At 37.6% G+C, this 27,262-nt stretch overlaps 1 protein-coding gene across 2 annotated transcripts in view; it reads right to left on the bottom strand.

Annotated features, from left to right (window-relative positions):
- LOC131032064 (probable tetraacyldisaccharide 4'-kinase, mitochondrial) overlaps nt 1–27,262 on the bottom strand; it is an 85,331-nt gene that overhangs the window by 43,261 nt on the left and 14,808 nt on the right. For both annotated transcript variants that reach the window (XM_057962987.2, XM_057962986.2), the window contains exons 3-4: nt 21,230–21,472; nt 7,208–7,357 (exon numbers count right to left, since the gene is read on the bottom strand). In XM_057962987.2, the coding sequence (XP_057818970.2) occupies nt 7,208–7,357; nt 21,230–21,472 (393 nt within the window). The remainder of the gene's footprint in view (nt 1–7,207; nt 7,358–21,229; nt 21,473–27,262) is intronic.

Consider the following 27,262-nt stretch of genomic DNA (forward strand, 5'->3'; position numbering starts at 1 on the left):
TGAGGTTCATCTTCAATGCCTCCAGGCATAAAGGATTCCACATTGCCACAGCTGGACAAGATTACCACATATGGTAGAATGATGGATTCTTGGATAGGGAGGTTGCTACTAAAAGTGCTGAAGTTGATAGAAAATTCAGTGAAATGTATAATAAATTCAATACAATGAAAGAATTATTGAGCAATCAAAGAAGTAAATGGAAAGCGAATGCAACGAATGGGCAAAGATTCTTTCCTACCTAAGAGACATGGTGACTACAAGTGCATTTTGTAGGTATTATTATGTAGCCAGAATTACTCCAAATCTGTCATTTGTGATACTCTTATATGTTCTGTTTATTCAAATTCTGTGATCAAGAAGATGGAAGAGATGGAGATATAACCTGAAAGTTGTACTTGAACTGCTGTAATGTGAATTGAAGGATGCACAACACTTATTGATTTCAGTGTCATCATCCTCCTCATTGTATGCATGTTATATATGTGAATGAGGGGTTACCTAGTGAAGAGATATGTCTTCCCACGTGGGAAGACACATCTCTTCCCTATGTACCACTCACCACAGCACGTTTGACAAGCATTAAGGATCATTTACTTGACCGATTGTGAGGAGCGCGATTTATTAAGAATCGCTTAATCACAACCCGATAACATGAAATGGTGGCAAACACAATAATTCAGTTTTGATTTATTCATTATTTGTTAACGTATATAATAATAGTTAATCTACTATTATATATGTTAACTATTAGTATATACGTTAACATGTAATCAAATTTATGCATCGGAATCATGAAATTGCATGACCGATGTTACAAGAATTAACACTCCCTCTTAACTAGGAAGGGCGCATTTCATGTTAGAGAAAACATCACAATTCATCCATTGATTGTGAAGAGAAGAGATATCACACCATAGTGATATTCAAAGATATGGTTCAACAATGAATATCAAGTCTCATGATACTCACCATAACTCATAGTTATCAAGTAAGGTATGTGCATTGGCATCAAGTCACATGATGCCTACCATACTGATAATGATTCATGGCATGTCCACAAATATTATGTTCATAATATTCACCATGAAGATCTCTATCATAATTATGGTTTATTTAATGATATCTACCATAATGTCTCAGAGATATATATACTATCATGACATGTCCACAGATATCAAGTCACATGATATCCATCAAGATAGATAAATTGATAATTGTAAAATCGTCACCTTACAATATCAATTTGAAACAAGTGTTCATTATTGAAAAGTCGTCACCCTTCAATAATGTAAACAGGGGGGGGGCATGAAGTCATGGAGTCACACACATGACAAATAAAAGAGTTTACACATTAAACATCTTAAATATATTAGTATATCAGAATAAATGAGAGACTCTATCTCAAAATTAAATAACATTTTCAACCATACCAAGTTTATCTCTAAAGTGTTCAATCTTGATCCTGGAGAGAGGCTTGGTAAGAATGTCTGCAATCTGATCACCTGTACTAATATATTTCAGTCGGATCACATTCCTTTCCACCATATCTCGAACATAGTGATAAGGAATCTCAATGTGTTTAGACCTGTCATGAAATACTGGATTCATTGAAAGCTTGATGCAACTCTGATTGTCACAATAGATGACAGTAGGATTTAAGGGCTGACCAAACAATCCTACAAGCAATTTCCAGAGCCATACTGCTTCTCTTGCTCCCATGGAGGCTGCAATGTATTCAACTTCTGTAGAACTTTGAGCAACTGAAGACTGTTTTCTACATATCCATGAGATCATTCCTGATCCTAAACTGTAGCAACATCCTGATGTGCTTTTCCTGTCAACTATGCTTCCAGCCCAATCAAAGTCAGTGAATCCATGTAGGTCAAGGTCTACATGTTTATATTTCAAACCAAAACCAATAGTTCCTCGAAGATATCTCAGAATATGCTTTGCAGCAACAAAATGTATTTCCCGAGGTTCACACATGAATTGACTTAGTGCATTAACAGCATAACATATATCAGGTCTTGTGTTTACCAAATACATCAGAGATCCAATAATCTGTCTGTAGAGGGTAGGATCTACAAACTCTAATTCTGCAGCTACTTCCTTAGCTTGTGCAGATTTGTCTCCATAGGTGTGGTCATGGATCTACAATCCATCATTCCAAATCTCTTGAGTATATCAATGGTGTATTTTCCTTGATTAAGGATTATACCATCTGCCTGTTGCCAAATTTCCAATCCAAGGAAGTAGTGAAGAATTCCTAAATCTTTCATATCAAACTCAGAGGCTAATTCTTTCTTACATCGAGAAATACAATTATCCTCTCTTGTGATTAGTAGATCATCAACATAAAGAATAAGAATTAATAATTCACCATTGATTACCTTGTAGTAGAGATTTGGATCTGCTTCATTCTTGTAAAACCCTAATTCCAAGAGATAGTGATCAATTCTTTCATACCATGCTTTGGGGACCTGTTTTAGTCCATATAGAGCTTTCTTTAAGCTACAGACATGTGATTCAGCCTTATAAACCACAAAACCTTCAAGTTGCTCCAAATAAACTTCTTCTTCAATCTTACCATTCAGAAAAGCAATCTTAACATCCATTTGATGGACTTTCCATCCTTTAGATGCTGCAATAGCCAAAACTGCTCGGACAGAAGTGTATCTGGCAATAGGAGCAAATGTCTCTTCATAGTCAATACCTTCTTTCTGTGAGTTTTTTCTGGCAACGAACCTTTCTTTGTGCTTCTCAATGCTGCCATCTGCTGCATGTTTGATTTTGAAGAGCCATTTAGAAGATACCACAGATTTGCCTTTAGGCCTAGGCACAATATCTCAGACATCATTTTTCAGAATTGACTGATACTCTTCTGACATAGCATCTTTCCAAACTTGATGCTTGAGAGCATCTCCAACACAGGAAGGTTTTGCATCAATGATCTCACTCATCAAGGCAGTATAATTGGAAAATAGGTTAGGTCTCTTACTTTCTTTGAAGGTCCCCTTTGGAGCAGCATAATTTTCAGCTTCTTGAAGCATCTTTTTAGCCCAAAGTGGTCTCTTCCCAGTTTCAGGATAATGTTCTTCTAAAGGTAAGTCTTGAACTTCATGCTCAGTGTTTTCAGAGGTCTCCCTCTGAATCTCCAGGGTGGAATCCTCATCCATGCTTGTAGGAGGATCTTGGTGTTCTAATTCATTAGAGCTTTTGGACTTCCTAAATGATATGTCTTCTTCAAAGATGACATCTCTGCTTAGTTCAATTTGCCTTTGACCAAGTATGTATACTCTGTAAGCCTTAGAGGTTTCACTGTACCCAACAAATACCCCTTTCTTTCCAGAAGGTTCTAACTTTGATCTCTTTTCTTTGGGGACATGAATATAGACTGGACACCCAAAGATCCGGAGATGACTTATGTCAAGTTTGTTACCAGTAAAGGCTTCTTCAGGGGTTTTATTATCAAGAAGAGAATGAGGACATCTATTTTGAATGTACACAGCTGTCCTAGATGCTTCAGCCCAAAATGAGGTTTCTATATTTTGGTCAAACAACATAGCCCTTGCAGCTTCTACTATAGTCCTATTCTTTCTTTCAGCTACCCCATTTTGTTGTGGGTTATAAGGTACAGTTAACTCCCTCTTAATCCCAGCATTTATACAATAATTTTTAAATATATCAGAAGTGTATTCCCCCCATTGTCTGTTCTTAAGGTTATGATTTTCTTACCTGTCATGTTTTCTGCAAGAGCTTTGAATTCCTTGAATTTAGAAAGGATTTCTTCAGACTCTTTGTACCTCAGAAAATATATCCAAGTCTTCCTAGAATAATCATCTACAAATATTACATAATATAAAAATCCCCCTAAGGAGGGTATAGACATGGGTTCACATAAATCAGAATGAACTAATTCTAATACATTTTTGGATTTACTGTTGCTAGAATTGAAAGACCCTTTAGTATTCTTTCCCAAGGCACACCCCTTGCAGGCTCCTTCAAAATTTTGACTTAGCTTGGGTAAACCAATCACCATCTTCTCTATCTTAGGTAGGGCATGAAAATGAAGGTGCCCTAATCTTTTGTGCCAAAGTTCATTTGAATCTAGAGTCTCATGAGTCAAGGCTTGAGGTGGAGTGGTGCAAAGTCTGTAGAGGCTCCCTTGTCTTACTCCAATGGTGTGGGCTTTCTTGATGGTGGAGTTCTTTGGCCAAGCAAGTACCTTTCCTTTCATAAAGGTTAATCTGTAACCCTTATCTTCAAGTGCAAAAACTGAGACAAGGTTTCTCTTTATACCAGGTACAAATAGAACTCCACTCAGCTGTAGGGATATGCCTGACTTTAGGTTGATATTGCAAGTTCCTATTCCCATAACCAGATAATTTGAGTCATCACCGATTGTCACTTCTTCATTTGAATTTTCTACAAGTGTATCTAGGTGCTCACGAAATCCAATGATGTGTCGAGATGATCTGCTGTCAATCACCCATGTGTTGGAACTGGAGATGACTTGACTAGAGAGGGCTGAGTAGAAGACTAGTTTCTCAGAATCACTCCCTTTCTTAATTTCTACCATTGAAGCCTGTTGCTTGATCCTGTCTGGACACTTCATTGCATAGTGCCCATATTGGTCACATCTGAAACATTGTACTTCAGAAATGTCTCTCTTCTTCTTTCAAGACCTCTTTCCATTTGAGTCGTTGTCCCTCTTTCTCTTAAAGTTCTTCTTCTTTCCTTTCTTGTGGGAATTAGAGTTTAGAACTTGAATGTCTTCATTACCATTGTTTTGTTTTATTCCTCTTGTGACAAGCCGAGATTCCTCTTGAATGCAATCAGTTTTCAATCTATCAAACTTAGGAAATTTAGAACGAGCACTGATTCCTTGAATGAACGATTCCCATGAGGTAGGAAGTCCATTTAGGGCCATCATAGCAAGTTCTTTGTTGTCTATTAGATGTCCAATAGTGGATAGTTGATCCCTAAACTCAGTGATCCTCAAGAAATAGGATGTAATTGTCTCTCCTTTATTCATCTTTATATGGTGTAGTTGATTCTTTAAGGTGAGAGCCCTACTAGTGTTGTTGATTTCATAAATGTCAGCTAGGGCTTTGAACATCTGAAAAGCCGTCTCATATTTAGAAATAACTGGCACAATGTGGTCTCTCAATGGAATCCACAATTATCTTAAGAGCCTTCTCATTGTCCTTGCTCCACTGAATTTTCTCTGCATCATCAGAGGGTTCAGGAATTTCACTTTTGACATGGGAGTCAATTTTATTTTCTTTCAAAACAAGCATGATCTTGAATTTCCAAGATACAAAATTTGATGCTCCATCTAATCGATCTTCAAACCTAACTCCGGTTGCCATTAGGATTATAGGAATGTGATCTACTAAGGGCCGGGTGAAAGTCTATAAGATCGTTACAGAATTTAATTTGATCTTCCTTAACTTCGCTCTGATACCATGTTCTGTTTATTCAAATTTTGTGATCAAGAAGATAGAAGAGATGGAGATATAACCTGAAAGTTGTATTTGAATTGTTGTAGTGTGAATTGAAGGATGCACAACACCTATTGATTTCGGTGTCATCATCCTCCTCATTGTGTGCATGTTATATATGTGAATGAGGGGTTACGTAGTGAACAGATATGTCTTCCCACATGGGAAGACACATCTCTTCCCTATGTACCACTCACCACAGCATGTTTAACAAGCATTAAGGATCATTTACTTGACCGATCGTGAGGAGCGCGATTTATTAAGAATCGCTTAATCACAACCCGATAACATGAAACGGTGTAACCGGTGGCAAACACAATAATTCAATTTTGACTTATTCATTATTTGTTAACATATATACTAATAGTTAATCTATTATTATATATGTTAACATGTAATCAAATTTATGCATCGGAATCATGAAATTGCACGACCGACGTTACAAGAATTAACACTATAAAGACCTAAACTCTACAAGTATATTGTAACCATTGATTACTGGATAATACATTGAGATGCTTTGTAGCATGGGGATTTCCACATGTAAGTCGCTATGTTATGGTATATTGCTTTGGTGTTTATCTCCTTGTGATTGTTTGATTGATTTAATTTTTGCAAAAATCTCGTCATAGATTAGTGTAGGAAGCATATTATGCACCTCTGCTTCCTTTCAATTTTGGCACTAACCATAGACATTGTGATACCATAGAGATCATTCTAGAAATCGGAGAATTGACCAAGAAATACAACATTGAAGTAATGAAACCATGACTAGAAGAGAGAATCATAAAGAGGGTAAAGCCCAACCATATTATGCAAGTGTGAATACAAAAAACCATGCTAAGGGAGACCTCTTAAGGTTTGGGAAACAAGGAGCAGATAAACCTGAAGATGGAAATACAGAGCAGACACCAATGCTTGTTCAATCCACTATAAAGTATCATTCCAATATTTGTCAATCAATATTAATATGAGCATTCATCTAATAAACAATAAAATATATCATATAGCCAAACAAATTATTTTGGTAGTTCAATGTGTCAGAATTAGCCAAAATCAGATGCACAATATAACCTTCTACTTAGTGAAACACAAGAAACAAAAATTATATCTATCATATAATGAGAATGCGTAATGTACATAGTGATCTTGCTTATATAGGCAAGGATGAGAAGGTGAGAAGATAGTAGTAAATGGCTAGCTACCCCTCAAAATATGGAACACTTGTGAGCTCACTTGACAAGTGTGTGAGCAAGTAGCAAGCGTGTAAATAGGTGTCTCACAAAGTGAGGACACATGTCTCAACCACATGAGGTGAAACAAAACCCTAAAAGCCCCTAAGTGAAGTCTTCAACAATGTGAATAGGTCAACCTAGAAAGTGATATTAAATAAATAATTATGAAATGACTATTTACACTAACACGATGTTTTAAGGAGCCACCTTAGTATCATTGCCACACTTCTAAATGCTCCCTTTTTAAAAAGAGAAATAACATAGCCAAATCACATTGATTGAAATTAAAGTGGTTTCCCAATTTTGTAAGAATAGCAAACAATATTCAGGCACATTGAGTAAAGGCCTAGGATTGTAGATTATACATCATATTGCTCCAAAGGAACAAGGATGAGTAGGATCAAAAGTATGCTAATATTAAAACATAACAAAAAATTAAATTCTTGCTAACTTCAAATATGTACATACCAAATCTGCATGATGTAGGACTATCAAATCTGCCCACCTCAACTCTTTAAGAGATTCCCTCAAGGGGCCACGTGGAATCATGTGCCCATTGCCCCACAAGTTTATACAATTTAGCATTACAATATCCAAGTCCCTGGACAAACTCCAATGCTATCCTTCAAAAGATATAAGTCATAAGAATGTAGGTTAGAAGACCAATACATGAAAATGTACCATTTGTATTATTTAGTTTCAAATGCAAGCCTTTGAAAACACTGCAACTGTTGATTTTCATTGTAAAAACAAGCACAAGTTGGTTTGTAAGACATAGAAATAGGTTGAACCAGTCAATTTGTTGCATTATTGTTTTTGAATCATTCAATAATCAAACATAGAATGTTAGCATCATTCCAAAAATTAAAAACAAGATTAAAAAATAGGGAAAAAACCACCCAGATTTTACCCAGAAAACATTTTTGTATTCTTGAAAGAAAATATGCATGATTTTAGTGGCTCAAACTTTATAAATTTCAATATAGGTCTTATTAAGAAATAAAAAGGAAATTATATTAATGTCCACATCTGATTAAAAAATGGGTCAATCAACTCCAAGTCTCCAACATATAGCAATTTACATGGTTTATGAAAGAATAATGTAAACATTAAACATTTAGAGCTAAAGAAATCAAAAAATAATATGAGCAGGTAACCCTAAAGCAGTTAAATATAGAACCATAGAAATCAAGTACAAGAAGAAAGATCCCTAGGGCAAGAAGCACACTCAGTAAAGTAGAAAGCAAGTGAAGATCAAAGCAAAACAAAAATTCACAGCGCAGTATTATCACATATCTATGAAAAGGCTCCAGCTGGAAGAACCAACAACTCATCATCAATCAATTTAAAAGCTCCAAGGCAAGACCTGGAGATACTCTCATAGAAGAGTATCCAGCACTGAGGAGATCGTTTTAGACAACTAAACTAAGCACCCCCACTAGAACCTCTCCTAACACCCAAGGTAAATGAACCTATGGTGGTATGAAAAAAGTATTAATGTGCACTTGCCTCCATGGCCCAAAATGTATTCAAGAAAAAAACCTTTGACACTGAAACAAAGTAGACAGCCCTTTATCTAAAATGATACTGAGGTCATTGGGATGCTCTATTATCTATACATGATAAATGTTGTCTCACTTATCTATTATGTATATGCAATCCAAATTAAGTATGCATATATGATCTCTAATGCAAATAGAAAACTCGAAAGAAATAACTAGCCTAACAAATCTACGATTGTCTATAAGTATCTAAGTCTAATAACTTGAGAAATATTTACAATGTGCCCATACTATTAGGATCAAATGCAATTGAGTTTAACGCATTATCTTATAATATTGCACAATATATGCCACCCAAAGATTCTCATGGCTGCTTTCATTTATCATAGGTGACACTAAATTTTTCCAAACTTGGCTTTAAAAAAAATATTGGTTTCCCCTCAAACTGTCCCAAAGATACCTTTATATTTTAACTAAAACTTATCCCCATCTAGGGGAATGTTAGGATAACATTGGGCAAAAAGAGTTCGTTGCATTTCTTGAAGCTTTTGGCTTCAACAGAATATTCTCTTACACTTATCAAATACGCATAACTGCCTTTGTATTTAGTATCCCTGGATTAGTTGTCAAACCCTACAGTTGTTATATCTCCAGTTTCTACCATTCATTTATTTGATTTCACAACAAATGCATGTGTAAAAGAAACAATAGCATCAAAATGTAATACTATCGAATAATCTCCTTAAACAATTCAATGTTCAGCACACAACCTCAACTCAGATAAACAAGTTCAGAAGTCCTTGAATATTAACAGATTTAATGATATTCAATTAGAATTCAGTTTTCTGGCTCAACCTTAGACAAATATAAATGAAGTCTGCCTTACTGGAAAGTTAGGTGTGCACTGCCACTCACAGATTTCAAGAGAATTTGTTTAAAATTAAATTCTGTGGCAATACTTCAGGCAGTGGTGGCTAGGATAGATCCCTGTCCTTCATCTGCACTAGCACTAATACTAGGCACTTCACTGTTGTTTGCCTCATGAACTCAACTGCTCACTGAATTTACAATATAATCGTCTTAATCTTGATCCGGATCACAGGAGATTCTTGTTGTTTGGTTCTGGTCTGTTTTGTTAACCCTTGAAATGCAACCGCAATCCCAGGACATTCACATGGATCTGGATAATGCTCTTGGCCTGGAAATGAGTTTGATCTGTATGTCGCAACCTAGGTCCCTTGTATCTTGTGTGTTGAATGCCAAGATGCAAGATATGTGGGCAGTTGGAGTCAAGGACACCCAGCAATCCGAGTGCTTGGAGAGAAGACTAAGCTATTGTGATATCAAGTGTGTATTTTGGCAGAACTTCGCTTAGATTATCAAAGCAAGAGAGCCAAGAGTGAGTTTTTGCAAAAATGAGGAAGAATGAAGGGTTTTGTTGCTCAGCATGGGTGGGAGCGACCGTTTCGGACATGCACTAGCCAAGGGACACATGTCAGCAAAGGTCTGATGCGGAAAATGCTTGTTTAAATTCAAGCTACTCTCCGGACATTTTTGCGTCGTGCAGACGTCTGCGCATCGTGTTGTCATCCCACCAAGTTAACCCTAAATCTAGACCAAGGGTGGCTAACGCTACTTCATGTTTAGGATTCATGGTGTCAGAATGGTAAAATTCCAATCATGAAATCTCCTAATAAATGCACTAGGCTCAATGCAAAAGTGTAATAAATGCACTAAGTGCAATTTGCAACACTACATTTTGCCCCCACTTTAGTAGACTAATCAACTCAAGGGATCAAGTATACTAAAGTAGTTCAAATAGATATGTTCATTAAATCCGTGCAATGCATTAAATGCATTAATTACCCTAGAAAAAGGATACTGTAGAGGCTACAAAGGTCAATCAAGCAAGCACGAACGATGCCCCCAATGCTCAATGAAAAACTACAGTGTCCAACACAAAAGTTTGAGTGCTACAAAAATCAAAATTTTGTTATCACCAAAATCAAAAGAATAGATAGATTTGGATAAAATGATAATAGATAACGTAATAGAAACAAACCCCTCTTGATGGAGGCAAACCCCTATTACAAGAGATAAATTGATAAAATAAACTAAATGCACCTAGATTATAGATACATTCAGAAACTTGATAAACAAGATAGCAATAGATAAGAAAGAAGAGCGTTACACAGCTGAGATCCTTCTCTTGAGATAACATGATCATGTTTGAGACAAGACTAAGTTGTTGCAATATCGAGTGTGTATTTCGGCAAAACTTCACTTAGATTATCAAAGCAAGAGCGCCAAGAGTGAGTTCTTTCAAAAATGAGGAAGAATGAAGGGTTTTGTTGCTCAACATGGGCGGAAGCAACCGTTTTGGCCACATACAAGCCAAGGGACATGTGTCAACAAAGGTCTGATGCAATTTTAAAATTCGGGATATTCTCGAGACATCTCAACACTGCATTGTCATCCTACCAAGTCGACCCTAGATCTAGCCTGTTGTGACCCCCACTTTTTCTGCTTTCTAGGATAGTGGTAGTCTTTTTCTATTAGCCTTTTGTTTGAAGAAGTGCACTTTCTCAGGTGGCTAGGCAGTGATAGGGTTATTTCTCCCTTCTTAGGTTGGAATGAGGTCAAATTACTCTCATGGCTTAGGAGATAAATGATTTGGATGATTGCTCCATTTGATCATCATCTTTGAAGTGGCAAAAAATCTGAGATGAAATGTCAATTTGAGCATAGTACGCAAGGAAGTTTGAAGAGGCAAGTTAGTTGGATGAAATTCGACTAAGTATAGGAAACTTCCTTTGACCCCTCAAAAGTCCAAAAAACTTCCTTGCCTTCCAAGAAGTCCGAATTTCTTCCTTTGCTCTCCAAGAAGTCAACTTCCTTTGCTCTCCAAAAAGTCCGAAAAACTTCCTTTGCCTTACAAGAAGTCCGAATTTCTTCCTTTTCTCTTCAAGAAGTCAACTTCCTTTGCTCTCCAAAAAGTCCAAAAAACTTCCTTTGCCTTCCAAGAACTCCGAATTTCTTCTTTTGCTCTCCTAGAAGTCTGCAAAACTTCCTTTGCTCCCCAAGAAGTCCGAAAAATTTCCATTGCCTCCTAGAAACCATGAAATTCTTCCTATGATCATATTCAGCCACAGTAAAATAAGAGGAAATGTCAGCGCCTATCCCAAGGAGGAAGTCAATTGAAGTGAAGGTGGTGCCCAAAATTTAGTCTCCATGCAAAATGATTGATGAAAGAGCTAAGTCGGCCTCCTAGGGAATGAACAAAAGAACTTTGTACAATGTAATCAAGTCGGCTTTAAGGGAAGAGATGCACCCCTTCATTAGGCACCTATAAAGGGGCATTTTGATCATTTCATTTGATCAAAAAGAAAGAGAGACAAAACAAATTAATCCTTCATGTGCAGAGCAGCGACTTTAGTGCAGCAAATTTAACTAAAGCAAGATAGATTCATCCATTCATCTTTAGCATCAGCGAACCCTGTCTACAATCAACATCAGCAAGGAAAGCTTTCTGGACAGCGAGTTCAACCTTAACATCAGCGATCAAACACTAAATCAGACATGAAGTAAGCAGAACCAGACTTAAAGGGTAAAAGTGGACATAAAAATCAGACAGATCAGGGCATACATGGAGAAAAGTAGGTGAAATTAAGTATAAATTATATGTATTTGATGCCTTAGTGTTTGTTTTGTAGGTGATGAAGGAGGGAATCAAAAGGGTAGGTCTCATTGTTGACATCAGAACAGCATTCCAAGGAAGGTAGTTCAACATCAAGACCAAGTTCGAGTCATGCTAAGCAGAGATCAAAGCAAGCACAAGGATACCAAGGAAGTGACTACACAAGAAAGACTTCAAGATATTCAAAAGCTTTCATTACATCATGGCGACATGATGAAGTTAAGACGCCAAAATATGAAGGAGAGAGCATACAATCATCTCAAGGCAAGATAAGCAAGCAAAGATAGAGGATAGACTTGACCATGACAATGCTTCCCATCATCATCACCACGTTGAGCAAGCTTGAGATGTTGAGTATCAAGAGATATTGCTTGACGCATCAACACTTGCTTGTAATGTTGAGTATCAAATCTACCAAGTGCAAGCAAATTGAGGTGCCATCCTTGTCATCACTCAACCAATCAAAGGGTTCCATGTCAGCGTGTCTAGATGCAATGTACCTGATTCACCCATGGAGACACAAAAGTCGAGATACCTAACCTCAATTCTCATTGGTTAGAAATCAAGATGGACATGTGTTCAAATCACATGTTGGCCAGAAGGAGTTGTTGTAACAAACCCTAATTAGGGTTTTCATCTTGTAATCTTGGCCATTGATGTGGATTTGATCTTGGCGAGTCATTGTAAAGAGAGCATTATATAAGGCTCACTCTCTTCATTTGTAAAGGTTAATAGCAAGTTAATAGTTCAATAATAACAGATAGAAGCTAGAGTAGAAGTTAGATTAGAATAAGGCAAAGATTGTTGGCAAAATCTTGTTGTGAAGAGCATATGATTTCATTGAAGCTATGGTGAATTAATGTGTCATTTCAACAAGTTGCATGGTCTCAACTTCTCAATACCATTACCGGTTCAATTGACATCAATGACAACATATCATTAATGCAATCTCTATGCAAAATGCCAACAAACTCAAAATACCAACAGTTTCTACTCTTCGGCCTAAATGGTGGGAAAAGCTCATCGGTGATGTTCAAGATAATGAGCTTGTTGAGGGTAGATCATTCAAAGGCAAGAGCAAGAAGAAAACTGTCAATTTTGCTCTTGTGGCCAACATTCAGAGTGTTTATGAGCCCTAAGATTATTAAAAGGCGAAAGGTAAACCTAAATGGAAAAAGGGTATGGAATCTAAGCATCATAGTCTTTTGAAGAACAAAACTTGTGTTCTGTCAAATCTTCTATCAAGGAAGAAACCCATTGGCTACAAATGGGTCTACAAAGTGAAATACAAAGCTAATGGAACTCTTTATAAATACAAAGCTCAATTGGTGGCTAAGAGGTTCTCGTAGAGAGAAAGCATTGACTATGAAGAGACCTTTGCTCCTAAAACAAAGATGAGCACCATTTGGTTCGTACTAGCCATTGCAACACAAAATGGCTAGAAAGTCCATCAAATGGGCATGAAGAGTGCCTTCCTCAATGGTGATTTGGAAGAAGAGATATGCATGACATAGCCTCAAGGTTTCAATGTTGCAGGCAAAGAGCACCAAGTATGCAAACTAGTGAAGGCTCTTTATGGCCTAAAGCAGGCCCCCAAGACACAGTACATCAAGGTTGACAAGTATTTGGATGCATAGGGCTTTTGGAGAAGTTCTTCAGATTCCAACTTGTATGTCAAGAGCATTGGTAATGACGTCTCTTCTTGTCATCTATGTGGATGATATCATCATTACTAGTAGTGAGGCACATTTGCTTGAGCAAATCAGATTGAATTTGTGTCAGTGTTTTGATATGACTGACTTGGATCTTCTACATTAGCGTCTCGATGTAGAGGTTTGGCATACAGGTGGCAGTTGTTCGTTTCTCAATCGAAGTATTCCAGAAGTTTGTTGGATAAGTTCAGGATGGCAAAGTATAAAATCTCATCTACACCTATGGTGAAAGGGCTGAAACTATCAGCCAAATTAGACTCACCAGTGGTGAAAGGCTTAGGTAACTGGTTGGCAGCCTCATCTATCTTACAACCACTAGACCTGATCTAAGTTATGTGGTGAGTTACATCTCTCACTTCATGAAAGCCCCTAAGGAAGAACATTGGGTTGCAGCAAAGCGTGTACTGAGATATGTGAAAGGGGCACCTAACTTTGGCATTTTGTAAAGCAGAAGCAAAGATTCTCGGTTAATTGGTTTTATAGATTCAAATTGGGCAGGTTTTGTTGATGATAGAGAGTCTACTTCTGGGTATGTCTTCAATCTTGGCATGGATGCAGTCACATGGACTAGTAAGAAGCAACAAGCAGTAGCTCTTTCCTTGACAAAAACAAAGTATTGGGGAACTGTTAAAGGGCAATTTGGCTTCAGAAGATGCTTTCTAACATGAAATGTCTCAAGCAGGGCCTTCACCCTTGTTCTATGACAACCAAGGGGTGCTAAAGCTTGCCAAGAATACAGTCACGAGCGTGCAAAGCAAGTATTGTCACTTCATACAACACCTTGTTGAAGATGGATCTGTGATGTTGCAATATGTTCCAGCTGAGGATCATACTGTAGACATTCTAACCAAGTCTCTAAGACAAGACGACTTTGTAAAATTTAGGGGGCAACTTGGTGTAGTTAGTAGGATGACCATAAAGTAATATTGTAATATTGCTATAATGGTCATGTTTGTTTGTTAGTATTTAGAAACTTTCCTTTACGACTTTCATTTCTATTTTAGAAACTTTGCTTGTAATTTCTATTTAAGGAGTTTTCATCTCCTTTGTAATATATCGAATTACCCTTTCAGGAGCCTCGAGATGTTAGCAATACCCTACAGGCCGGCAGGATTAAAGGCTTTGATACCACTGTTGTATCCCTGATTTAGTTGTCTAACCTGAGGGTTGTTTACAACTTTAGTTTATGCAAGTTATTTATTTAATTTTACAACAAATGCATGCGTAAAAGAAACAATAGCATCCAAATGTAATACTAATGAATAATCTCCTTTAAACAACTCACTCTTCAACACACAGACCCAACTTAGGAAAACAGGATCAGAAGTCCTTGAATATATTAACAGATTTAATGAGGTTCAAATTAGAATTAGGTTTTTGGCCCAGGCTTAGACAAGTATAAAAGAAGTCTGCCTTACTGTAAAATTTGGTGTGCACTCGCAGATTTCAAGAGAGTCTGTTTAAATTCTGTGGCAATAATTGAGAGAGTGGCGGTTAAGATAGATTGATGTCCTTTGTCTGCACTAGCGCTAATCCTAGGCACTTCACTGTTGCTTGACCCATGAACTCAGCTGCTTAGACTGAATTTACAATATGATAGTCTTAATTTTGATCCAAATCACAAGAGATTCTTGCTGTTTGCTTCAGGACCGGTCTGTTTGTTAACTCTTGAAACACAACCACAATCCCAAGATACTCGCATGGATCTGCAAATGCTCTTGGCCTGGAAATGAGTTTGATATGTATGTGTTGTGACGTATTCACACATCACCCCATTGCAAATGGGGACCCCTACTTTTTTGCTTTCTAGGTGTTTAGGGTTTGTCTGTTAGCCTTTGCATTTTGAGTGTCGCCAGGGGATCAATAGGATGGTAGGCTTTGCTTGAGCCAGGGTGAGTCCATAGGGCCCCAGAATTAGGGTTTCTTTGAGAGTCTTCCTTAGGGCCTGGTTTTGCTCTCGTTGCTAATTGTGTCTTGCTTTGTGAGTGTGTATCGTTCTTGAAGGTCCGAGCTACGTCGAGTTGGTGAGTGATGAAGTCTGAAATGTCATCCTGATCTTCAAATGCCCTGAAATTTGACTGTCTGGAATGTCCTGATCCTGAAATTTGGCTGTCTGGAATGTCCTGATCCTGAAATTTGACTAAGTCTGGAAAACTGAAGAATCCTCCAAAAACTAGATTTTGCAATATAACTCTTGGAGGTCGGAAACCACTCTCAAACATCCTGAAAGTATATATGGAATATAACTTAAACTTATACTTAAATGTTATATTCCATAAAATGATCCTAACGGAGAGTCCAAAATGTCAAATTTCACTCCTGACCCTTCCAAAGGGTCCAAAGCGAATTTCGTTCCTGACCCTTCTAAAGGGTCCAGAGCGAAATTCTCCATAAGACATTCTACTTTGACCAAAACCTAGAACTAATGCATTCCCAGGCTTGAATGAAGGCAAAAGCACTTGTTTGAATGAAGAAATGCAAAAAAAATGAGGTCAGGATCATGGCCTAAGGTGAATTTCACTCCTGACCCTTCCAAAGGGTCCAAAGCGAAATTCTTATTTCCTCTATTTTTCTCCTTAGCTTGACCAAGTTTGTAGACCTTTGAGACATAATTGAGAAGGTTTGATGCAACTTTGCCTTGGAGAGGAGATTTTAGACCTTGGGATGATGGATTCTAGCTTGGGAGAGGGATTTCGCTCCTGACCCTTCCAAAGGGTCCAAAGCAAAAATCCTTATAACTCTCATTTTCCTTCCTTGTTTTGGATGGGAGCTGGTTTATTAGGCTTTGTGTGTGAGTCTTGATGTGTTCTTGCCTTGAGAAGTGTTTTGAAAAGTGAGGATCTTGTCCAAAATAGGAATTTTGCTCCTGACCCTTCCAAAGGGTCCAGAGCGAAATTCATCATAAACTTCATTTGCTACCTTGTTTGACCTTGAAACCTTCTTCCTCAAGTGGAAAATGATCTAAGTTTGCTTCTTGAAGTGGTTTGAAATTTGAAAAGTGAGTAATCTAGCCTAGAATGAGATTTTCGCTCCTGACCCTTCCACAGGGTCCAGAGCGAAAATCCTCCTAAGGCTCATTTCCTCCCTAGTTTGACCAAATTTTGAGTTGCAAGGCATCTTGAAGGGAAGTGTGGACATGTTTGGACTTTGGAAATGTTCGAAAGCCTTGAAAAGATGAAGGATTCTAGCCTAGAAGGTGAATTCGCTCCTGACCCTTCCAAAGGGTCCAGAGCGAAATTCCTTGCAAACCTATTCTTTTGACCTTGTTTTGGCTTAAGACCTTATCCCTTGGGTGAAGGATGATGTTTAGTTACCTCTTGAGGTGATTTTGAGTTGGAAAAAAGAAGAATCAAGCCCAAATCATGATTTTCGCCCCTGACCCTTCCAAAGGGTCCAGAGCGAAAATCCTCCTAGACCTCATTTCCTTCCCTATTTGACCAAATTGTGATGTCCAAAGCATGTTGAAAGGGGAAATGGACATGATCTTGCCTTTGAGAGTGTTTGGAAGTTGTGAAAATGAAGGATTTTAGCTTGGAAAGGAAATTTCGCCCCTGACCCTTCCAAAGGGTCCAGAGCGAAATTCCTTACAAGCATATCTTTTTGACCTTTCTTGGGCTTAAAACCTTGTTCCTAGGTCGATGAAGGATGAAATTCTACCTTGTAAAGAAGTTTCAAGTTGAAAAAATAATGATTTTTGGTCAAGAATGAAAATTTCGCTCCTGACCTTTCCAAAGGGTCCAGAGCAAATTTTCTCAAAACCTCTTTTTGCTATCAAGTTTTGCTAGATCAAGTGTGGGATAAGGTAAAATCAAGAGAAAGTTACCCCTAAGAGTGACTTTGAGTTGCTAGAAACCATGAAAGATGAAGGAATTGAGCCTAAAAATGATTTTCGCTCCTGACCCTTCCAAAGGGTCTAGAGCGAAAATCCTTAAAATCATCTTTTCTTCCAAATTTTGAGCAAAGCCAAGCTTGGACAAGCATGAGAGAAGGCATTTGGATTGCCTTATAGTGGATTTTGGTTGCCAAGAATGCAAATTTTAAAGCCTAATGAAAATTTCGCTCCTGACCCTTCCAAAGGGTCCAGAGTGAAATTTCTAAGATTCACCTTTTTCCTTGCAATTCAAGACAAGATTTTGGTTTTTATACCCCGGAGAGGAGTGAGACAAGATGTTCTATGCCTTGGAGGTGATTTGAAGTTGAAAGGATGGAAAAATAGCCCTAAAATTGGAATTTCGCTCCTGACCCTTCCAAAGGGTCCAGAGCGAAAAACACTAAAACCATCCTTTTCTTCAAATTTTGTGCTAAGTCAAGCCTGGACTAGGGTGAGAAAAGCTATTTGGAATGCCTTGGAAGGATGTTTGACCTTCAAAAACGTGAATTTTGAGCTAAAGTTGGAATTTCGCTCCTGACCCTTCCAAAGGGTCCAGGGCGAAATTCTTATAGGGTCTGTTCCTAGAGAAAATCTTGGGCAAGTTTCATGTTAATATCTTTTTGTTGATGATTTAAGTTGAAAATGCTATGTTGAAATGAATTTATCATGTGTCCTTAATCATCTTTTGGTTTGTTTTGGCAGATGAAAGAAGACCAGGCCAGGATAAGAACGACCTTCTCCAGTCCAGCATCATCAAGGACGGCCTTCTCCAGCCCAGCATCATCAAGGACGACCTCTTCCAGTCCAGCATTTGAAGGAAAGATGAAAGAAGACCAGGCCCGGATAAGGATGACCTTCTCCAATCCAGCATCATCAAGGACGGCCTTCTCCAGCCCAGCATCATCAAGGACGACCTCTTCCAGTCCAACATTTGAAGGAAAGGTACACCATCCATCCTACACATCAAAGACAAACGAGGTTAAAGCAAGGGTCCGTTGAAGAAGCCAATAGTTTCAGAAGAGTTAATTAAAGTTAGCTTCTAAACATCACCAAATTGAACATCAACCAAGTGTCGGACAAGGTGGCATCCCAGTCATCACTCATCCAGTCGGGTTGGTCCACCTCAGCGTGTCCAGATTCAATGTACCTGACTCATGGGAGATGGCACAAACTTCGATGTACCTACCTTGGTTCTCCATTGGTCGAATATTCTAGAGAAGACGTGTCCAAATAATGCAATTATTTCATTGGCCAGAATTGAGTTTGTTGTAACAAACCCTAATTAGGGTTTCATTGTAAAATCTTGGCCATTGATCTCAAATTGATCGGAGCCATCGAATTGTATTGAGAGCACTATATAAGCCCTGGCTCCTCATTTGTAAAGGCTAATAGTTAGTCATTAATAGCTAGAAGGTTAATAGTTAGTTCATAGAGGTTAGAATAGCTAATGATTAATAGCAAATAGAATAGCAGCTAGAGTAGAATAGAAAGAGAAGGCAAAGATTGTTGCCAAGATGTTGTTGTAAAAGACTTGTAAACTTCATTGAAGAAATGGTGAAATCTATGGGTCGATTCAACAATTTGCATGGTCTTTATACTTCTCAGATTTGATTTCATGTTATTAGATGAGTGGAAGAAATGTGTTTGATTGATGGTGAAATTTGTATATCCATACTACTAGCAGTTTGCTGATTGCAGACTTGCCTTGTGTAGTCAACTGGAATCATTCAACTTGAGCTTAACTTCAATTGTCGCTTCTTCATTGACATGCATCGGCCTGATGGTGTCTATGCTTATAGCGATGATCTGAACATCATAAAGCTTTCCTCCGAAGATCGCACTAACCTTATGGAGATGGTCCTGGGATGTCAAAACAAGACTTAGTTAGAATTTCATCAAAGGTCATTCATTGCTCTTACATTCTTAGTGTCAGAATTAGATCCTTCCCTCGCCCTCATCCTTTTTTCCTTTTTTCAAAAATCTAGGCTAGTGAAATCCTGTGTTCCAGCAATATTCAAAGCAAATCAGACGTTTAGGTCGTCAAGTGTAAGTCCCCTTGTGATTCCAGCAAATCACATCATACCACGAAGAGCTTATCCACACGTAGAGAACCTACATACAAGAACCTTGGAGTTACTCTGACTGATCCTTCGGCGGAATCTTCAGCAGTCAGGAACTTTGTTCAAGAGAGGATAAGGTACCTTAGATATTTTATTCTGTGTTCGCATGTGCATAAAAACACATCAACAGTATATCACAACCTAGGTCCCTTGTACCTTGTGTGTTGAATGCCAAGATGCAATCTATGTGGGCAGTTGATGCTGTCAAGGACACCCAGCAATCCCTATTGATGCTGTGGATTACTGAGTGCCTGGTGACAGATCTGCACTGACTGCAGGTTACACTCAGACCAAATGGAGTTTGCTGCCCTACATCTGACCCCTCCCAGCGGCTAGAGTATGACACTTCAGATCACAAATTTTACTGAAATATTTGATATTTTGACCTGGATGGCAAGCTGAAAATGAAGGTGTTTCACCCTTCTTCCTTCACTGCTATGCAGACCTGTAGATATGCTAACACTCATAATTAGACGCAGTGCTATCCCTTTTGCAGAAATAGCTCACAGAAAGCACCAGAGTTGGGTTTTTGTCCAACCTGGTGTTGACTACCTCTTGAGGGTTTCGTCCCAAGTGTGATAGGTGTGACTCAGTAGAATGTAAGAAAATTCCATGATAGAAAATGAAGCTTCAGCACTGCCTATATACCCTTTTAAGTAAACTTAAAATGGGCCAACCTTAAGTGAAATTGAATTTCCTTTGGCACCAAAACAAAAGTTATTATTATGATTATTATTTAAAATTATTGATTTTATTACTTAATTAATGTATTTAAATTATTAAAATTATTATTATTATAGTGTTTAAAAACACTTTTTATAATTAAAATTATGATATCATAGTGCTGGAGCATAGGGGGCATAACATTGTAATAGAAAAATCCATCATAATAATATGGATTTTGGGGCTTTAGAAGATTTGAACCCAAGGCAGACAAATATTATGTTCTTCACACTTCACAGAACAAATAAAGCAAGCGACAAATGGTTCCAGATTCCTCAAGATATCTCAAGTTATCAAAGTGTCCCTAAATAGACACACTTAGTAAAAGATTTTACTAAAGAAAATACCCCAACTTTTATCCAGATAATGGGAGCAATAAAACTAGTTACAGTGTACTCATTTTTCACTATTCCATTTCACAGTCAACCTCCAATCTATCCCATGCACAATATTGTTTCACTACACAACTATTTTCCTTTGTAGCAACAATCAACATGATAATACAATTTTTGACAGGTAAATATGTCTATCACAGCACATGTATTCAATACATTAACCTCAAGCCTTCAACTATTTTTCGTAAGGAATGTCAAACTTAGCATATAGGTATCTAAATGCAAGCTTTTGTTGTTGATTTTGCATATGATTTTGTGAGCAATTGAGAAAATATGGTTCATTGTTTACAACCTAGAGATCTTTTGTATTATCAAAGTTAGCCAACAAATTATGTCTTGTCCACTCCTTGTGGAATAGCATACGATTTTCCACCTCTCTGCTCTCGCAATCAAACTCATAAATGCACAGAAATTCAAGGGTATGAAAACTAAAAATAAACCACACAATTACAAATTACAAATAGGCTTACCTGCATGCCATCATCCAAAATTATAACTCCTATCTCATTGCCAAGTTTGTTTGCAAATGTGTCACAGTCCTTAAATAGGCAAACATTGCCTGTTGAGTCTGATTTTCTATTACATTTCATCACACCATATTGTTGAAGAAATGATGCAGCAATATTTCCCCGATTTGGACCTGAACCAATCTTGATAGCAGTATCAATTAAATGTCTTTGAAGCATCCTTGTTTCGTCTCCACCTGCATAACCCTACATGTGAAAGGAAGTGAAACGAAATTCTTTGTTGGTCATTTCCACTATGAGAAATGTCTATCCATATTCAAAATTTGTATCAAGAATCCCTAGTCAAGTATGTGATTCAATATGAAAATAGAAACAATTAGTGTCTATAGCTAAGTGACAAAAAATTAGCTTAATTAATAAAAAATGGTGAAAATGATCAAACTATGTCCACACATAATGATACATGTGCCAGAAGCAGTGAGGAAAGTTGAGGCAAAATGGGTATCACAAAGAATTCGAAATATTAGCTCATTGTTGCTTGACATTTAAACCATTCATACAAATAATGAATTGGGTTGATTTTGCCTATGAACAGAATCTCTTCACAATTCCCATTTAAGATTACAAAAGATAGTGGCTGTTTCAGTCTCACAATAGGAATCAGGATACGAAAGATATATGTCCAGCACTGCAACTAACTACTTGCAATGATTTTTTATTTGCCTACCCATTTCTTGACTTCAAATGTGAAGGAAACATATAGAAATTTGGAAAAAAACATGCTTGATATAGATATATAGCAGTTCATATTATCAACAATGATGCAATGTGACTCAAAGAAAAAATAGCAGAAAGAGATTCATTCCACCTCCCTGCCTCCTAAAAGTTGCATCCTCTAGCCAGTTCAGATGATAAATTTAAAGATTCGTCTCAACACAAAATTTCCACTTCTAGTGCTGCATTAACTATTAAGCCCTTTAATTCCACGTTAAGGATAATATTGACAGTCTAATTGTTCATCCCAACTGCCCTACTTAACTTCTTGATGTTCCTAAATAATTTATATCTTCCTCCACCTAAACGCCAATAAATAATACCCTCCAACACAAAAGACAACCCAAACTGTTTGTTCATATTGCTTGTCAATTTCCCCTGTAAGAGCACTCAAAAGTTCATTTTAAAATGTATTCGTCAATTCATTTTCATCACCCTGTCTAACAACTTGTCAAGTTATCCAACATTGTGTTTATATTATCTTTTATGAGAGCTCAATCATCTGCAAGTAGTCTCAACAGAACCTTATCATAAATGGCACAACCCATAGAAGTTAATATTAGTAAAGAGTAAATTTTCTCTGCAATTGTAAGTTTCTATATGCAAACCACCTTCCCATAAACTGTCAACCCTAATACAAGTTAAAAGCTTTGGGTCTTGAAATAAACTCTCGCATGAGATATGTTGTAGAATGCCAATGTTTAAAAAATGCTCTGCCTTGTTAACTTAGAAATTTGGAATCAAGAAAAATCCTATGACAAGACCATATGTAAGAGAATAACGATGCCACAAAGATCAGATCTAATGTACAGTTGCTTAAGTCTGTTTTTCCTTTTATTTGGAAGTTGCTTGCAATGCCTAACGAATGGGAATTCACACAAAAAAAAGGCATTCATGCACAAGAATCTCATATTTGTTTCTTTAATTATGATTTTTGCTCACACCCTGGATAAAATTGATGACCTTTAAAAAGAATTTTTAAAATATACAGCTTGCTATCATCTTTCTCATTTCTGCCATTACCAAGGAGCAATAGGAAACTTCCTTGAAAAGTTCAGTAGGGAATCAAGACAAACAAAGGAATGCTAACTATGAATGGGAGAGTCCACGACAACCTTGGAGAATTCGGAAAAGGGATGGAGAGCATTTCACAAAGACCCATATGCAGGATTGCCTAGAGGCGAACCAAGAACAAGGAGTGAAAGCCCTTGTTTTTCCTTATTCTACCACATAAAAATGTAAATTGTTATATAGAAAAAAGGCTAAAAGCATTTCTTTCCCTCTATTATTATTTAGAGAAATCACAAGGAGGTAATTTTATTTCTGTTCAGTTTTGTAGTCACTTATTAAAGAATAAATTACACTAATATATAACTCAGTGGAGTCACTATAGCTGTGCCCTTCATGTTGAAGAGATTAGATTTTTTATGGTACACCGGTTATATCTAAGACAAGTATAAAAAGAAGTTTACTTACAAAATATCAGCACTATAAACATGAAAGAGGGCAGAATAGGATGAAGCTCAAATGGGAAGAATATCTCCTTTACAAAATACAATAGCAAATCCTATTCTTCTCAACAATGCTGCTTCAGAGCACTGATGGCACAATACATAACCAACAGTTAGAACACAGCATTTTCCCACAAGGGGTCTGTTGTGAGGTATCCACACATCGCCCCATCGCAAATGGGGACCCCCCCTTTTTTCCTGCTTTCTAGGTAGTGTTTGATGTCCTTAGCTATTAGCCTTTGCATTAGGGAGGTATAGGCACTCAAAAGGCTAGGAGTCAGGTGGATAGTCTTCCATGAAGTAAGTAAGTTTGCAAAGTCTAGATATCATGAGAATTGCTAATTTGAAGGTCACTTCAAGTGCTCCTCTTAAAGGAACGAACGGACTTCATGAACACTCCTTGTGTAGCGAATTTCTTGCACTTCTCCCACAGAGCGAAAATTCACTCTAAGATCTCATTATGAGTAAGTTATCATGTATTGAAGTTGAGAAAGTAAGTTAAAGTGAGAAAAGGAGAGCTTAGTCATCCACTTCATAAGCTCAACCTCAGGAGAGACTTCACCTTCAAGGTCAGGAGAGCGAACTTCATGACTTGAGGATTTGGAGCGAACTTCATGACTTGAGGATTTGGAGCGAACTTCATGAGTTGATGATATGGAGCGAACTTCATGAGTTGATGAAATAGGGCGAACTTCATGAGTGAGCACATATGAGCGAATTTCACCTTCAAGCCTTCATGAGCAAAATGGGAAGTAGAGGAGCGAAAGATGTTTCATAGTTTTTACCTTGAATGGATTCAATTTGAAACGAATTTCATGAACTCAACAAGGGAAGCGAACTTCATGACCTGGAGATTTGGAGCGAACTTCACGAGTTGATGATTTGGAGCGAACTTCATGAGTTGATGATTTGGAGCGAACTTCATGAGTTGAGAAAATTGAGCAAACTTCATACAAGCGAACTTCAGGAGTTGAGAAAGACAAGCAAACTTAGTGAGCAAGGTGATTGAAACAAACATCATGTGCACATCACTTAGAGTGATCTTCATGCTCAAACCTACATGAGCGAATATCAACTTCATCTTCAAACCTACATGAGCAAAATTGGAAGTAGAGGAGCGAATTTCATGTTAAACTTCATATGCACACCACTTAAAGCGATCTTCACCTTCAAAGCTACATCAGCAATCTTCATGTTCAAACCTACATGAGCAAACTTCATGAACTCAATGAGATGAGCGAACTTCATACGGGGAGCTTCAAGGACGAATTTTAACTTCAGAAACCAAGGGATATGAATGAACTTCAAGAATTAATGCATATGAGCGAACTTCAAGAATTAATGCATATGAGCGAACTTCACAACTCAAGCTATATGAGCAGATTTCATGTTTTGAGAGTGAGTTTGAGGGAGAATTTCATGTGATGACCTCCAAGAGTGAACTTCATATGCAAAGGTGTTGTGACGTTTTCACACATCGCCCCATTGCAAATGGGGACCCATGTTTTTTTTGCTCGTTTTGCTCGTTTTCGCTTTGCTTTTTTAGGGTTTTGTTAGTTTGTTAGTTGTCTGGATTTAGGGTCAAGCCTTAGGGTTTTAATTATCGTCTTTTCAGGCCAGAATCCAGTCAGTTTTGGGAGCTTTTTGAATTTCCTTTTCTAGAATGCAAATTTTGAATGAAATGAATTCGCCAGAATGGTCTAATTTTCAATTGGAATGTTGATGCAGAGCTTAAATTTGTCTGAGTGTTGAAGATGAAATGTGAATTTTTGTCCAATTGAATATTTTGACCAAATTTTGACTTTTTTGAATTTTGATCCTGGGCATTGGAATTGATTTGTTTTCGCCTCGTGAAGTGTTAAAATGTGAAAAATCTTGTTATTTTGGCCTGTAGGAGCAAAATCGCTCCTGTCCCTCAGTGAAGGACGGGAGCTCATTTTCAAATATCTCATCTTCCCTGCAGAGTCTAGGCAAATTTCAAGTTGGACGTGATGGAGAACGGCGAGATCTTTCCATTGAATATAAATTGAAGATTTTCATGAGCACAGAAATGCCTCCAGGAGGAAAATCGCTCCTGTCCCTCAGTGAAGGACCGGAGCTACAATTCAAATTTCGCCTTGTCCTTGCAAGATTTCGAAAACTTAATGATTTGAGGACGTCCAAAGGAAGATGCTTTGCCAAATGAATATAATTTGAGATGCAAAAACGAAGGAGAATGACCTATATTGACCAAATCGCTCCTGTCCCTCTCCAAGGGACCAGGGCGAGGTACCTTGTAGCTCTCGTCCCTCTCCCAGGGACCAGAGCGATTTCCTTCATTATGCAAAATCCAGACAAAGGTCAAGGCAAGTTTACGTTCAAAAACAAGGAAAAACATGAGATAAATGCGTTGAATATAAATTGAAGATTTTTGGGACGTCCATAACAGTGCTAAATGCCTAAATCGCTCCTGTCCCTCAGTGAAGGACGGGAGCTACAAATCCAATTTTGCTTTGTCCTTGCAAGATTTTAACGTCTTGACGATGTGAGAAGGTCCAAAGAGGTACATTTTATCAAATGAATATAACTTGAAGTGCTGTCGGGGAGATCAACAGGGTAGCAAGTCCGGCTTGAGTAAGGTCCTGATCCTGAAATTTGGCTAAGTCTGGAATGTCTTGACCCTGAAATTTGACTAAGTCTGGAAACTGAAAAAACCTCCAAAAACTAGATTTTGCAATATAACTCCTGGAGGTCTGAAACCACTCTCAAACATCCTGAAAGTATATATGGAATATAACTTAAAGTATAAGAAAGAAGAAACATAAAGGGAAATGTCACTTATACTTAAATGTTATATTCCATTAAAATTGTCCTGATCGAGAGTGCGAAAAGTCAAATTTCGCTCGTGTCCTTCTCCAAGGGTCCAGAGCGAAAAGCGCTCCTGTCCCTCTCCAAGGGACCAAGGCGAATCGCTCGTGTCCCTTACCAAGGGTCCAGAGCGAAAATGCTTAGTTGAGCCATTCCTGACCTTGTTTGGACGAATCGAGACATCAAAGGCATGGTGAAGGACGAAATGAGCATGATAGAACATCCAGACTTGATCAAAAACAATGAAATGATGGAGTTTTGCCTAGAGGGTCAAATTCGCTCCTGTCCCTCACTGAAGGACCAGAGCGAAGTTCTTCATAAGGTACGTCCTGAACAAAGACCAAGCAAATTTTATGTTCGAAGGCAAGAAAGGAGGCATTACGAATCCGTTGAATATAATTTTCGAAGGTGATGAAGTGAAATGAGGCCCATAAGAGCAAAATCGCTCCTGTCCCTCTCCAAGGGACCAGAGCGATGAGGTACGTCCCTTTCATTTTTATAATTTTGGTGCCAAATAAACATTTCAAATTTTCCTTAAATGCTAAGTTCGATAAAATTGAAAATCTAATTTAATTAGCATTTAATATGGCGTTTGACATTTATTAATTATTTTGCCTTCATTAAAAATCGAAATTTACAAATTAAAAAACGAAAGGCATTTAATTAATTAATTAATTAATAGAAAAAATCGAATTGAAGCGCTATACTTGGAGGTCGGCCTTGCTAAATCATTTAAAAATCATTTAAAAAATTGTTTTATATCCTCAAGTCGGCCTAAGGGATGAATGCAATGCAAGCGCTATATATGGAGGGTGAAAAACAATCATTTTCACATAATCATTTTTAACCCTCTACATGCGATCTTGAGGAGAAGCGAAGATAGTGCGAAGTATTTCATGTGTGG

This window comes from Cryptomeria japonica, chromosome 4 (genome assembly GCF_030272615.1).
Source record: "Cryptomeria japonica chromosome 4, Sugi_1.0, whole genome shotgun sequence".
Lineage (NCBI taxonomy): Eukaryota > Viridiplantae > Streptophyta > Pinopsida > Cupressales > Cupressaceae > Cryptomeria > Cryptomeria japonica.